Here is a 16,216-nt window from a genome sequence, read left to right as displayed (position 1 = left end):
TTACCTTTTCCTCTCGACCGCCCTTCAGTTTTCCATGACACCAACGCCGTCAACTGTACGTACAAGGACGAGAACGACTGCGTAGAGCGTTTCCAGTACTACGAGGACGCCAGCGGGAAGTCCATCCTGTTCGTTGTCAAGGAGCCCGGTGAGAAAACAAAAAGAAAACGCACATCTCAACACCTCGGGCCCAGTAAATAAAACACAAGGGGATGTATTTTGACAATTCACAAGTCAGACACCGGAGAAAGCAGAAAGCAAACGTCCTACATCAGTGACTTTCGACTCGTCAACTGTGGCCCTCTAGTGGTCCATGAGTGTTTTTCATGCTATTTCCCAAAATGTTTAAAAACTCACTTAACTGTATTTTCCCTTTTAAACTGTGATCAACTAATAGATAGGAACTTAAGGAACACTATGTTGGTCGTGCATTGCGTGCTGCTAGTTTCTTCCCATATTACTTGAGGTGGGATGCGAGGCCGCGAATTGAGGTTTTTCGGGCGGGCCGTGAGCTACAGAAAGGTTGGGAAGCTGAACTGAAGGGGGACAATGGATCGTTGTAAAAAAAAGCTCATCGGATAGAGGTCGCCTTGAAGCGCGTTCCTCCGAGCGTAAACCTCCACATTGGGGGCGTTTGGAACATTTGGAGGTCGTACGCCCCACCCCCGCCTCGCACCTTTCATCTGATCGTTAAATCGTTATCTGGGCCGGTTAAAAAGGGAAGAAGAAGAAGAAGAAGAAAAAAAAGGCCTTTAATGACCAGCGGTGCCCGCAGAGAAAGTCTGTCCCCGGGCTGCGTTTAATGGCAGCGTGGGTTTCATTTAGACACCACTGGAAAGCAGGGAGGTGCAGGGATCAGGCCTTGAACAGCGGGCGCCCCCGCTGCGCCAGAGGAGGTCGTAAAGCTGCCGCGCGGCTCCCGGCGGAACCCGCTGACGGGACACAATCCTGCAGAGGAGGGGGAGGACGGAGGGAGGGAGGGAGGGAGGAAGGGAGGAGGAGGAGGATGAAAGGCCAGCGGGAAGTATTCGATGTTGGGAGGCGCGGCGTCGGGGAACTCGCCTCTGCCTTCGTGCGGCAACCTGCTCATGCATCCACAGCTACAGCGCCATAGACCTTTGAGGAAGACGACTTTAAATGAACATTTCCTGGTGTTTTCCTGGAGTTGGGTCACATTGCGATCTCTTAGCGCTCAAAGACATAAGATCGTACTCAGCACCAAACCCCGGCTGCGATCAGATCCAGGCTTATTCAGTCATACAAGTGAAGGACAGAAAAAGGAAGGAACGGGTCGAACGAGGGAGAGAGGAAGCGGATGAGCGGAGCTTTGATGTCAGCCGTAAAAAAGTTCCCCCGCCTGCCGTCGCCCCACAGGCCTCGGCTACAAACACGCTGCCAGATACACACCAACGTACACATCAACAACCGTACAAAGATACACAAACACACGCACGCGGGTAGATCAGATGAATTCCCAACCCCGCGCCCCGAGAGCCTGAATGCGCCTCCTGCTGATCGTGACAAATCGTCGCCGTCGCCCGACCTCGCCGGTGCATGGGGACCAGATTTTTTGAGCAGATCTTTCGGAGCCCTCCACCGCCGTGGAAACACGAGACTTCACAGCCCCGAGAACACATTCATTGGCCGTTCCCCGAATGCCGCAAGCGCGTGCTTCACCGCAACCCGCCCCTCGTACGCCACTCACACCACAGCGTTCATCTGCACTCATCCATCCACTCTGTGAACGTGTTGTCCCCTGTGAAGACACTCTCATTTCTCATGTTACAGAAGGTCTTGTTTTCTCTCCTCTTGAGTCTCATACATCATGTAAAGTAACAGTGTAAAGTGCACTGTAGGAAGATAATCAAGCCCCTGATGATAAAACCCTCACATATCTGATGTAATGTATTTTATCTAATGCAAAATCTCATATCTGATGTAAAGTATCATATCTAATGTAACGTATCGTATCTGATGTAAAGTATCATATTGAATGTAAAGTGTCATATCTGATGTAAAGTATAATATTTAATGTAAAGTTTAATATCTAATGTAAAGCATGATATCTGATTCAAAGTCTCACATCTAATGTAAAGAATCATATCTCATGTAGAGTATCATATCTCATGTAAAGTATCATATATAAAGTAAAGTCTCATATTCCGTGTAAAGTCTTGTGTTTCATGTAAAGTCTCACATCTTGTGTAAAGTCTCATATCCTATGTAAAGTCTCACCTATCATGCAATCTCATATCTAATGTAAAGTGTCATATCTCATGCAAAGCCTCATATCTAATGTAAAGTGTCATATCTAATGTAAAGTATCATATCTCCGGTAAACCCTCATATCTCATGTAAAGTCTCATATCTCATGTAAAGCATGAGATATCCATGATGTATCCATGGTGATCACTCATCTATTCATCTCTTCTGATTCCTCGCTCCAGACTGCCCCAAAGGTCCGGACATCTTGGTGGTGCTGCTGTCGGTGGCTGGGGCCATTTTGTTCCTAGGCCTGGCGGCTCTGCTCATATGGAAGCTGCTGGTGACCATTCATGACAGACGGGAGTTTGCCAGATTCGAGGAGGAGCGCGCACGCGCCAAATGGGACACCGTAGGTTGAATTTAAAAAAGACGACAGATCTGTGGAAGATGATATTATGGTGATGATTCAAAGAGAAGCTCAAGGATTCGTTTTGTTACAACTGATTCGATTGCAATCATATGCCTTATATTTTATAATTAAACATTTTTCTTTTTACGAAGCCTGACAGCCCTGGTACACACACACACACACACACACAAACACGCATACGCACACGCACACACACACATGTACACGTTTCCCTCTGCGTTCCTCAAGATGTTGTTGATTATTTTGCGGCATGCTGTTAGTCCCAGCAGAACAAAAGGAAATTAGCTGACGCTATTTAAACTCCACTGGTTATAGGCAACACCGAGGCCTCAGACACACACACACACACACACACACACACACACACACACACAGAGTTTAGCCTTCCTGAAACTATCTTGGTGGTGTTTATCTTGGTGGGATTTGTGTTTTTAAGCTGTTAGTAATTTGTTAAATGACCGCCAGGCTAAAAAACATGAAGCCAGACGTTTATCAGATGCATTATCAGCAAAGCAAGAGAACCTGGTGTATAATACTGTGTCAGTGGGGATAATTGAACCAATCAATTTGTCCATGGCGGCATGTGGATCAAATATTTTTGAAGCAATAATGTCAATTTGTTTTATTGTATTTTTTATTACTACTATTTAATTGCCTTTTTAAGTTATTATTATTATTATTATTATTATTATTATTATTATTATTATTATTATTATTACCTTTTATTTAAAGTGCACCTTTCATACACAACATGCAACAGAAAAACCATTTAATCGCCAGGATTCATGTACCCAGAGCACCAGTTTGCTCTCTAATGATAAACACTTGCTCGTGCCCCACCTAGTGACGCTAGATATAAACTACAAAGGAAGAAATAAATAGTAACTTCATGAATAACGATGAATTTACTCATGATCTCAAGTCAGTATTCAGCCTCAATGTTTTATTTGATTTACTAAGTAGCTGTATAATAAGAGGGATAACGTGCGGCCAGCCGGTCATTATGGCAAAATAACCCCAGCCTACAGCACTCTAAAGGAGGCTTTGTTGTGATAATGACCGACGCATGTTATCCCGTACTTAGTTTACAGATGCATAGTTTCATTTAGAACTTCCCACTGTCTATGTTATGTTCCACCACAGGGACACAACCCGCTGTACAAAGGAGCCACGTCCACCTTCACCAACATCACCTACAGAGGGAAGGACTGAGGAGCCAGGAGGGACCGGGAGGGGCCGGGAGGGACCAGGAACATGTGCAGGGTTCTACTGTCACAGAACAATATTTAATAATTATTTGTGTTTGTAAATATGTAGAAATGGTTGCGCTGACATGCTGTTTGAGGGTCCTGGTAAAACAAAGACAAAGGAAAAAACAGCCATTTCTCCTACGTCGATGGAAAGGTTGTATTTTCAGTGTCTCAATGTTTTTACTGCAAATGACCTGTTGAAATGCTGAAACAATAACAAAATGCAAAGTGTAGATAATTGCAGGTGAAACGCTCTAAGTTCCTTTCTGAGCAATATGTTGTGATTTTCTGAGATGAGAGAGATAAAACTCTTATTGGGCGTCAACCACATCTCAGATGCCTTATTTTTCTAATGATAAATTTCTTGAAAGTTTATTTTCTCAATGTAGTTCAGTACATTTTTTCATGTGCAGGAAGGTTTTAATCCCAAATGAGAAAACCACATGATAATCTATCCTGGCACGCCAAACAAATTCAAATGAGTAGTAATTAGTCACCTCTATAGATTTCAGGGATTACACAGCGGGGAAAACATTCATCATTAATGACTTAAGTGCCAAATATTTTCAGATACTCTGTTGTGAATAATGTTCAGCTGTTGTGTGTACTTCTTACGCGGGCCTTGTGAAAACATCCCTGGCTAATTTCTGTCATTTATTTCCCATGGAAGGGTCCCAAGATGAATGAGGCCGAAATCCAGTTTCCTGAGAAAATAGTCTGTACATTTTAGTGATACAGTGGTGTATACAGTACTGTTTCTACTGGGATTTTTCAAGCAACAAACCATTAAATCATTTGAAAACTGTTTCCTCGTACCTTTCTACTTTTCAAAGCATTATTATAGTTTTTGTTATTATTTTCTTTGTACCTTTTTGATAAAACTGATACTTACATACTCAATAATGGTACATAATAATAATAATAACAATAATAATAATTTTGGATGTATTTTCACTAATTAACCTTTTGTGTTTAGCACACTGCTAAACACGGAACACGTACTGCAAGTACACATTACCAAATTCTGTTTCTTTATGGACAGAATAAATACATTTTGGGTAATGTACCATTACTATTCTATTACCATTTCATGGTAATGTAATTAGATAGAATACAATGAGATCCTCTCTATATAAACAAATAAATATTTTGACAAGGTATCTCCCAAAACACAACAAAACGTGATTTTATTCAAAATGTATGTTATTATAATATATGTCACAGAACTAGGAGGACATTGTCATCAGTTTGTTTATCCCTAAGTCAGTGTTGAATATTCTCGAGGAAACAGAACCAGAATTCATAGACAATTAACCGCAGTGGTGTGTTTACCTTCCATGCCATCCGAAATGTCTGCTGGGTCAAAGGTCACGTCACAGGTCAAAGTTCCTTCCCTGTATGGGGTTATTATTATTCTACATATTTCAAATTTTATGTAATTTACTCCGTCAGTCAGTTTGAGAATTGCCGAATTGCCAAATCTCATCTCATCCCTCCCTCCCTCTCCCTCTCTCTCTCTATAAATGACATAACTATAACAATATATCAAGTTTGTTTTTTATATTGTCATTTATGCACAGAATTATTATCATCATAATAATTATAATAATTCTGGGTGGATTTTCAGTTATTAACCATTTGCCGGTCGTTTTTGTTTAACGCACTGCTGCCACCTTATGGACGGAACACGTATTGCAAGCATACAACACTATACCAAATTGTATTTATGGACAGAATTATTATTATTATTATTATTATTATTATTATTATTGTTGTTGTTGTTATAATAATAATAATAATAATTTTTCTGTCCATTACACCCTCAAAATATTTTTAATAGTCTGCTGAGGACAGTTTAACTTTCCATAACTCTTTTATTTGACAATTGGATAAAGCAATAATAATCCAAAATATTGAACGATCGATCACTATTTCTGCTGTTCCCCTGAAAGTGCTTTCAGGGCGAGTGTAAAGTAAAGAGAAACTCCAGCTTTTGGGCAATTTGACATTTCTTTTTAACAGACACGCATGTCAAGAATCCACAAAGAACCCTCTGAAGTCAAACCAGTTATTACCTCTGTGCCTTTTTTTACTGTGCAAATTGGGCTCAACCCAAGACACCGTATACAGATTTACACCAAGTCAAAAAATAACGAGAATGTGGTGTGTGGATGGGGTGGTTTGAGCAGCCACACCTGATGCTCGTTGGTTGGGCTAATGGGCAGTAGGTTTAAAAAAAAAAACCATCACGCACACGCACGCACACACACACACACACGGAGCCCTGTCATGACATGTTCCATCTGCGCCTGGCTCCTGCCACCGGGGCCGCCTCTCTGCAATAAACTGGTGTTAACAACCCCCCTGTCATCGGTGTCTCTGTGCCGGAAGAAACGCCCTGGAAATGCCACTCGGGCGGCGTGTGGTGGCGAAACTGCCACAGAGGACATTTGAAAGCCGCTCTAAAATCAATCCATGTGGTTCAGTAAAACTCCCCCGCAGACAAGACATTATTCACAGTATGACCTATAGACATGAAATCAATGTTGTACATTTTCTCACATTTAAGCTTTTTTTTATTTTTTCTTATTGTAGCCTGCGTGGCATCAATTTGTCACAAAAAGGTGATATATTATAATAATAATAATAATAACAATAATAATAATAATCTGATAATATTAACATGTGTGACTGAAGCCAGTGTGTGGAAGAGTCATGTCAGGTGCATTAACGGAGAAATGTCGCCGTTTTAATACACATGATAGATAATATAAGACATTTCTTCGCCCTTCTCAGCAGAGGTGGGTGAATCCACATCCAGAAAGTAAAACCCTGTTTCCATGTTTTCGCTCCGGCCAAGCAACGTGCGCTCGACTCTAAACCCCTGAGCGGATTTAAACTTTTTCCGAACCCGGATTCCGAACCCAGATTCTGCCCCCCACCCCCCACCTCTGCTTTTCAGCCCATGAGCCCGATAACAGAGCGATGGAGCCGGTTCTGTCGACTAGCAAGCGATGTTTCATCCAAAACCTTCTGCCGTGAAGGAAAAGATTTGAAGAGAATTTGGGACACGCGGCGCTGCGGTAATCCTGACTTTACATCGCGTCACTCCGCTTTTCGTCCAGAGCGACTCACAACGCCCTAGAGACTCCTAGAGGAAGTGCTTCAGTCTTATCAAACTATCGAGCTACAGCCTTGATAAATGTCCACGTATCCCCTTTAACAAAGGCTTCAAAGCGCTGGCTCTGGGACAGATCTAACACACGTACGCAGCCCGCGCATCCAGATGTTCCATGAAAGAACCAAGTCTGGGCAGGTGTGCGGCTGGTGGGGGGCGGGGGTGGGGGTGGGGGGTGGGGGGGGCGGGGGGGCGAAGGAGGGCCGGCTACCGGTTGTAGAACTGGGAGGAGACCCAGGCCAGGCCCCACTTCAGGTTGGTCAGCATGAACTTCAGGGCCTTGGTCCACTGCTCCTCCGAGTTGAACTGGGTCTTGATGGAGTAGGAGCCGCCACTGCCGCCCGTGTCCTCGATCTTGCCCTTCTCCACGTCCATCCTTAAACAGGTCCAAATCAAACGAGGGTTAAAGTTCGAGGTCCAAGTCACATCGCAACACAATCCTTCCCAGAAGCTCTTTGTCACGACATGGTCGAACCTGTAGGGGAGACAGAAGCCGGTGTCGCCCTTCTCCACCTCCTCCTTGAACTGCTGCACGCAGTCCAGGAAGGCCACCATGGCGTGGTCGAACTTGTTGTCCCAGAAGAAGCGCAGGCCCCCGGAGCAGTACAGTGGCAGCTCCTATAATGATGATGATGATCATCATCATCATCAGCATCATTATCATTATCATCATAATAATCATCATCATCATCATCATAATAATAATGATAATCATAATAATAATAATCATCATCATAATAATCCTAATAATTATAATTTTAATCGTAATAATAATCATCATAATAATAACAATAATGATAATAATAACAATAATAATCATCATCATCATCGTCATCATAATCGTCATAATAATAATAATAATAATAATGACAATTATAATAATAATCATCATCATCATCATCATCATCATCATCATCATCATCATCATCATCATCATCATAAAGCATCTCAGGGGGTCATTAAAAAGATTGAAAGCAAGTTACATCAATTACATTTTTTTTTATCATATTAAAAGTCTGATATTTTGATTTCAAGGGGTATTGAAATGTTAAATGTCTAATAAAATAAATAATTTGTATACATGTATGGAATTAGAATCGGGACATTGAGGATGCTTGCTGGGAAGAAAAAAAAAAAGTTTGAATGCATTTTAGGCTCAGAACTCACGAGAATTCACCCCCCCAAAAAAGTCTTTCCAATGTCAGATGGATTTAAATACAATGATCAATGGACGGAGGATTTTTGTGTTAAACCCCCCCCCCCAATACCCAGTGTTTAATTTTTAATTCTGAAACCGGCTTAGTTAGAATTTGGCTAAAACCTGAAGGTACGCTGTCATAACACTAATAATAAACTTTATGAATAGAGAACTGTTCTCACAGAAACAATATCACTGCCGCACAAATAGAAACAAAAACAGTTACAGACAATGAGGTCAAAGGGCAGAAATCAACCCAAAAGCAGCTCAAACACCAAGTGGCACGTTACCTTGGACTTGTCCGTGAGGGATTCCAGGTACGAGTGGTTTCCATACGGCACGAGGCGATACCTAAAGAAATACTCATTTAAAAACATCCGTTCTTATTTTTATTATGACAACAAACAAAACTGAACTGTTCATCTCTGTAGACTTGATATTTATATTCATGCCCCTCTTCATACGCTATATTTTATCTTCTTATCTTCTTGGATAAACGTATCTAATAGTGTTTCTGTTAATATTTGTCTTATTTTCTCTTTGGATATCTTTTTTATTGGGGGGGATATATTTTGGGGGCATTATTGTAATAAATAAATAATAATGAAAAGACTTTCCTCAGATCTTCCTTTTACTTTCACCGCACAGCGGCGTTGGGACAAATACGATTTTGACTCCTTCAAATTTCGCTTTTATTAACGCTTTTATCGATGCCATTTCTAAAAAAGGTCAAACACGCTTTATTCTGGCGTGAAAAAGTGTCAAAGTTTTGACCTTAAAACTTTGTGGAGAGCGGTTCCACAGGAGGATTGGTACAGTCTGCAATCCTGACTCGACCTCAAGGACCTAAATGTAAGGTGCACGTGCGCCGTGTGTGTGTGTGTGTGTGTGTGTGTGTGTGTGTGTGTGTGTGTGTGTGTGTGTGTGTGTGTGTGTGTGTATGTGTGTGCGTGCGTGCGTGCGTGTGTGTGTGAGTGAGTGTATGTGTGTGTGTGCGTGCGTGCGTGTACGTAAGTTTGTGTGTATGTGTGCATGTGTGTGCGTGTTTGTGTGTGTGTGTGTGTGTGTGTGTGCAGGAAAGTGTGTGTGTGTGTGCTCATGTGTGTGTGCACCTCTGGAAGCGCAGGCCCATCTTGTTGGCCAGCGCGTGCAGCAGCAGCACCGTCTGGCCCCAGGCGGCGTTGATCTCGTTCCACTCCACCGGGGCGCTGGGGAGACGACCCAGACGGAAGTTGTTGATGGTTCCAAACTGGCCGCTGTGCCTGGGGGCAGGGGCACAACAAAATAATCCAGATTAAAATAAAGATCATCAGACCATTCTCAGTCACTTACTCACATTAGAAAGTATTATTGATATAATGAGTTTAAAATATATATATATTAAAAAAGAAAAAACTGAACGATCTAAATAAAACAAATGATCCAGAGACTCTTCTCTCCATTCAAGCTGAACAGGAAGTTTCATCATGGTGCTTAAAAACATTTAAAAAATCAAATACCGACCATTACTAATATACCAGTTTTAATATTTGATGTATCGGATTAGAATCGCTTCAGGATCTGATCATGTATGACCGTTAAAAAGCTTGATAAGACACATAAAGCAGATACCAGTGTGATGAAATTTTTATACTGTATCATATTTATATTTTCACACTCAGTTTCATGTTTAATCACATTTTGATGAAACAAAGAAAATAAACTCTGTCTCTTTTAAAATCTCGATATGATTTAAACTCATCATTTCAGTATTTTGTCACTTTTCTTTTTTGTGTCAAATGTTATAAAATGATATCGCTGCTCGGTATTGACACGTACCCAAGAGTCAGTACGAGTGAGTTCTCAAACTCTGCCTTCGAAAATAAAATGCAAATCAGCGTGCGTTGCAAGATCAAAATCACCGAACGAACTCATCTGATTCACCAGTTCCAGCAGAACAGCAGCTCATCAGAGCAACATTCACTCTCAAAGTGATCGTTGGTCGTGACGAAAGGTTCGACTCGTTTTATTATTATTATTTTTTTTAATTAAATTCTTGATGAGTCACTGTAAAGAGTCGTGTCATTTTCAGACTTTTTGTTCATTTGATTCATTTGCTTCAACCCGCTAAAAACAGCCGATTGACACCTTTCCCATTGCCAGGAGAAACGCTGTCTTTTTTCCGGCGCGTCACGTGCGACGTCACGAATACGTGGGGAAAAGGGGGCGTGTCATGGCTCCAGTGTGAACGGGAACAAAACAGTAAGAGGAGGCGGCAACTTCAACAAACAACCACATAAAACTGTAAAATTTGGGGAGGGGAGTTTTGGAGCTGTTCAAAAAAATCGGCTCGACACGACGGTAGAAGCAGGGGAGCGTGGGAGAGGTTCTCCGCTGTGCTCCCCCACGGCACCATCCCCACACTCAGAACATTCCACGGTCCCCGAAGCGGGAAAAAAGTCAATAACCTCTGATTTTGGATTCCAAACGGGATATGAAACGATGGAATCATACACGGATATTCCTTTCTGCTTACGCGTCGACGTCCGGAATTTTAACGCGCGTCGCATCGCGCCGGTAAAGGAACCCAAAATGAGTGGGTCGACCCGGGTGTCCTGTTCACAACCTGGGTTTTTCCTTTCCCGCTGGTGACAAATGCCGGATGTTAGTGGGGTTTTTTTTTCCCGCGGCACCCAAGTCATTTAAAAGATCTGTTCGCTACAAACGACTTGTTTGCCAGTTCCACATATTTCTGATGTTTTCAGTGGTTAACAGGAGTGCCACGGGATTATTTTGTGGTACACTGTGTGCCGTGGAAGGAAAAACCCCATCCCTCCACCCGGCTCTCCTTGTGTGTGTGTGTGTGTGTGTGTGTGTGTGTGTGTGTGTGTGTGTGTGTGTGTGTGTGTGTGTGTGTGTGTGTGTGTGTGTGTGTGTGTGTGTGTGTGTGTGTGTGTGTGTGTGTGTTACCAGATGTGGAAGGTGGCATTGAAGACGTTGGTCTTCCTCAGCCGGTCCAGCTGGATCTGGCAGTACCGCATCTGGTTGTCGACGCTCTTCAGCTCGTCGTCCAGTTCCAGCTGCTGCCGCTTGAACTCACTGTACTCCTTCTGGTACCTGGAGCGCACACGCACGCACACGCACACACACACACACACACACACACACACACACACACACACACACGCACGCGCACGCGCACAAATTCAAGTGTTAAATGTTTGCACTGCGAGTTACCATCTGAGACTGTCCCTGTTTGGACACGGTTCTTCAGCGCGCTTCACACCGAATCTGACAAACGATGACAACACACCAGACCATCCGTTCGCATGAAGGGTCGGATTCCACGCGCGAAAAGCCGCGACTCGTTGCGGTGTGGAATTTCCACGTCCGATAGAGGCCCTGGGATATATTAAAAATGTTCATCTCTCAGGTCCCAAACTACGACCGGAAGTTACGTCAGTCAAGTTTTTTATTAGAACTCGACTTAAGACAAAGTTATTACGTCACGTTAATAAAATACTAAAGTTATTAACGTGAAACTTGGCTGTCACCATATTCTCTATTGATAAATCTCTTTTTATATAAGTGAATGTGTGTATTATTATTATTATTATTTTTTTTTTTTTAAATCACACTTTGCAAAGACCATATAAAGGGAATATTAAACTCTCATTCATGGAAAATGGTAAATGCCAAGCTGAGCAAACTACTTGTCGTCCTGGAAAAAAACCAAACACCCGACATTTCCCTGACATGGTTTGTGACGCGAAGACACATTTCAGCCGATGGCTATTAGGGGGGGATGATCCGTCTGTTGGAAGTGATTACGGTTTCTGTGTGAAGTACCGCAATCAGTTTACAGTTCAGCACAACCTTTATCTGCTGAGGATTTGCACAAAGCATTAGCATGTCAGTGTTGCAGTGTTAGAGTACATGGGCATATATTATTTTAAAATGTTCCTTCTGACAGTGGAAACGATACTCATTTATTTTTAATTAGCCAGAAACCTTCCACCCCAGCCCTCAGACTTAACTCTCACTCACTCACTCACTCAGCGGACTCACTGATACTCCTCTGCATCCAGCTGCTGCGAGTGGCTCCGGCCTTGGGCCAGCTCCTGGGCCACGCTGGCCCGGTGATCCTCCACGCTCTCCAGCTCCTGGACCAGGGCTTCCTCCTCCTCGTTCAGCTGCTGCAGCTCGGCCAGCAGACTCTCCTCGCCCTCCACCTGCAGCTGGGACAGCAGCTCCAGACAGTGCCTGCAGGGGTGACACACCGTTTGAAACACAGAGGAAACAAAGAGGTCCCTGGTTGTGGATTGGACCGGGATCATTGGTGTTGCAATGACAAAGTATAAGTACTGATACTTGCAGCGAGGTAGTACTGATATCAATACTGTAATATCAAGCGATAATATTGTGTCAGCAATTTGTATATTTATTACGAGTTCAAACAAAAGCACATATAACATAAAACGATTACCAAAAATAAACTCTGACTGGAGGACGTTTTGCCCTAATCTACATCCTATTGGGTTGGGATTTAGCTAATGGAGCATTTTTACAAATATCAATAGATGAGCACAGTATCTGGCCGAGTATCTGTACATCTCTAATTACAGTACTATGATTTCAAAGCTTTTGGACACAGCAAAGAAGACCTCCGCCCCACATCAAATTATGTCTTTAATGGTAATTGACAGCACACTGGAAGAGTCAAAAGTGCTCCTACAGCTGGCCAACATTGATAAGAGGAATTTTTAGTCAATTCAGAAATTTTATTGGCAGATCAAAAACAGAATTGGTTGTCGATACCGAGTCCTGTTTGTGATGTCAGTGCGTTGTTGAGCCTCATGTCATTCTGTTGATGTTTACCAAATGGCGAAAAAATTTCCTCTTTAGGACAATAAGTTATTTACATGGTGTAAATAATAATGTTGCAGGACATGATCATGATCCTCTTACTTGTAATTTTGGCATTCGTTCTCGGTGATGTTGAGCTGCGTGTCCAGGTGGTCAAGCAGGGTGTCCGTGCACTCCTCGCACAACGGGTGGTCGACATCCGTCTGGCCCGACATGATGTCAAACAAGTCGCTGGTCACCTGGACGGGTCAGGACGGGACAGGGGGTTAAGTGCCTGGTATAGAAACGTCGCTGTCGTCTTGAAACATCTTCTTAACCCCTCCGTTGAGGTCTACCACAGATATTGTGTATAGAAAGGCCCTTTCACACTGCAGTGGTAAAACCACTACGTTTTAAAGACATTTCAGAGGCTTATACAGAAACAGTTGGATTTGTAACCAAAACGAGTGAAATGACTGGATAGTGAAAATGAGTTTGGGTGCGTGTGGGTGTGTGTGGATCTCTCATTATTCATTATGGATCGTTTCAGTCGATCAGTCACAGTATTCAGAGGTGCTGAACTCAGGGGAAAAAGCAGCCAAGAATATGTAGCCTATCACTATCTATACAGTCATACAATAAAATAGTGTTATCCAAACTATGAAACATATCTCATGTTCCTGTTCCTCTTGGCCCGCCAGGAAAGTTCTTTGACAGGTCCTTAAGACATTTAAATGTAGTGTTAGAAATGTATGGAAAGTTACAAAAGGCCCAAATCAAACTTTCTACCATTTTTAACATTGCAGGATTTTAATGCTACATTAATAAAATGTGAGAATTTTATTGGTATTGTGAAGCCATGCCGAGACAAAAAAATTAAGTATTTTGAACTTTGAAAAGGTGGTAGCGTGGGGTGGGACAGCCGACCTTTAGTCTCCTGCTAAGGTTTTCCATGGTGCCCCCGTCAGAGGCTTCTCCAATTAGGGTGAAGCTGTTGGCGCTCTCCGTGGACATCATCCTGTGAGGTGGGCACAGTTGTGTTAGGTTTGAAAGACATTGTTAACCCTTTCAGGGTCGCCCTTCTCTTTACTTTACTCATCTGTGAAGACAACGAAATCTGACAGACAAGCATGTTATTATTATTTTATTTATTTATTTATAATTTTTTTATTTTTATGTACAGTTATTTAATAAATAGCAGTTTTATACTATTTAAATGGGTTTAACTCTCAAAAGAAAATTTAAAATTAACTGCTCACCAAGAATTTCTTGTCAGTTTTGAAACACAATGACTTCACAAAGTCTTACTTTGTGAAGACGAATGGAAATTTCCATTTACATTGTTTTCTATTGAATTTATATTTAAAAAAAAACTTCTTAAATGAGGTCATTCTGGTGCTCACCGTGCGGGAGGGATGTATTTTCTGGCCACGACATCCTGCTTGGTCTCCACGAAAGTCTCCTTGGAGGAAAAATAAAGTTCATGAAAGAAGCACATTGATGTGATAATCTATTCTATATTAAGACTGCGGAAACTACCTCAGCTCCAGTCTCCCCTTCATTGCTGTCAGACTGTTTACTGTTACTGGGGGTCACAGTCACCAGTGGAGCTAAAAATAAATTTAAAAAAAGGAAAAGAAAAGAGGGGATAGAAATAGTTGTTATGCTAGGACCAGTGGGACTAACTAGTTCTAATGTTTGGACATCACTGAGGTCCCAACATACCGACAAGCTCCTGGATGGTGACCCGGTCCAGCACGTTGAAGGACGTGTCTAGCTTCAGGGGCTGACTGCACCGCTGACACACAAAGCTGACCTGCATGGTGGTGCTGGAGGACTTGGAGCCCTCCATCTAAAAAGACAACAACACTGCATTTAGTAATAACAATAGTAATAACTGTGGCAGGTGGCCCCAAGTAAAAAGGGGAAGTGCGCCAATTATCAAAGTTGCAGATATAGGGCTACCTGCGGGAGGAACGTATGGTTGCAGCTGTTGTTTCTGGCTGGCGGCGTGAGGCAGGAGCACACCTCATTCCATGCAGGAGAGCTGAGCATGCAGGAGTGTGTACTGGTACGCTTACGGCTGTTTTTGTTTGTGAATGTGTTTTATACTCAGGTTTGAATGTGTGTGAAATTTAATGTTTCATATATTTCAGACCTGCTTCTCTGCTCTGTGGAAAGCGGTTGATAGTAGGAACTAGATCGACCAGCAGAGCATCAGTGCTCCATTAGCTGCTCTTGCCATGGACTAATTTTCATTGTTGTTTCTGGTTTGTTTTGGTTTATTTTCCTGTCTAGTCCGCCCTGGCTGGTGAGCCGGTAGCGGGCAAAAACATATGGGTATCGCCCCTGGGGTGGACTAGTGTTCTTTCATTTCTTGTGTTTGATTTGTTTTTAGCAAATCTGTTGGCTTCCCCCACTAATTACTCCTCTTTAATCCCAGTCAGGCAGTGTGGTGGTCCCTCGGTTGTAGTGCGAACACTCACGTGTATATTTGTTCAGCAGTTATTATCATAGTGTGCAATGGTGTGTGTTTGTGGAACTTAACCCCTCCCCTGTAAGGGACAACTAGGAAATCAACTGTGAGGAGGTTAAGGTGGACAGATAAAATCAGAGCTGCCTCAGTAAAATAATTTTCTCTTTACCTTCTTCATTGTCACTACTTATGCTAGGAACCATAGCGTGCACGACATAATAATAACAATAACGTTTTTAGATAGCAACTCTAATGCAAATATTGCTTCCAATTAATAGAAGGCAAACTGAACATAGAAAAGAAATAATAAAAATGGGTGACTATTAAACTCTATTTCAGTTTTGGGTCAATTTAGACTTTGAAGGATCATGATCATTCCTCAGCTTCATTATATTTCATGGATCGTGTGTGTTCATCATGGGAGCACGTATAGAGCAGTAAGTTGGGTACGCAGCTAGCAAATTAGCTTGCCAAGAAGCGGGGATTTGTGTTGCCCTCTGACTGGCGAACTGTCGGAAGAGAGGGGACTTACCGTCACGGAGGAGGGGTCGCCGCGTTAAAAGAAGCAGCGAACCACGACCGAAACGCGCGTTGGAAACGATGGAGGATTCAGTGCGGAGGCGCTGGACGTGACTTTGTCATTCTCTGACTTCCG

The 16,216-nt window shown here is 42.6% G+C and overlaps 2 protein-coding genes across 3 annotated transcripts in view; one reads left to right on the top strand and one right to left on the bottom strand.

Annotated features, from left to right (window-relative positions):
* Positions 1-3,868, top strand: part of LOC307245796 (integrin beta-3-like) — a 29,900-nt gene extending 26,032 nt beyond the window's left edge. Inside the window, exons 13-15 of the mRNA XM_080021474.1 lie at positions 29-148; positions 2,448-2,614; positions 3,779-3,868. Coding sequence (XP_079877600.1) covers positions 29-148; positions 2,448-2,614; positions 3,779-3,847 — 356 coding nt within the window. The 3' untranslated portion in view covers positions 3,848-3,868. The remainder of the gene's footprint in view (positions 1-28; positions 149-2,447; positions 2,615-3,778) is intronic.
* A 1,240-nt stretch (positions 3,869-5,108) lies between these two features.
* Positions 5,109-16,216, bottom strand: becn1 (beclin 1, autophagy related). Of its 2 annotated transcripts, XM_080021612.1 has the most exons (12): positions 16,094-16,216; positions 14,811-14,937; positions 14,625-14,695; positions 14,489-14,547; positions 14,013-14,103; positions 13,209-13,345; positions 12,309-12,503; positions 11,211-11,357; positions 9,374-9,523; positions 8,552-8,612; positions 7,539-7,681; positions 5,109-7,439 (listed from the first exon to the last, which is right to left on the bottom strand). In XM_080021612.1, exons 2-12 carry the CDS (start codon positions 14,935-14,937, stop codon positions 7,271-7,273), a joined length of 1,350 nt encoding a protein of 449 aa, XP_079877738.1. In that variant the 5' UTR covers positions 16,094-16,216; the 3' UTR covers positions 5,109-7,270. The 2 variants fall into 2 exon arrangements, with proteins under 2 accessions (XP_079877738.1, XP_079877739.1); XM_080021613.1 differs by lacking the exons at positions 14,625-14,695; positions 14,811-14,937 and having other exon boundaries at positions 16,094-16,160.

Source organism: Zeus faber (assembly GCF_960531495.2).
Source record: "Zeus faber genome assembly, chromosome: 20".
NCBI lineage: Eukaryota > Metazoa > Chordata > Actinopteri > Zeiformes > Zeidae > Zeus > Zeus faber.
The sequence above is the reverse complement of the archived record's forward strand: the minus strand, read 5'-3'. Positions and strand labels throughout refer to the sequence as shown.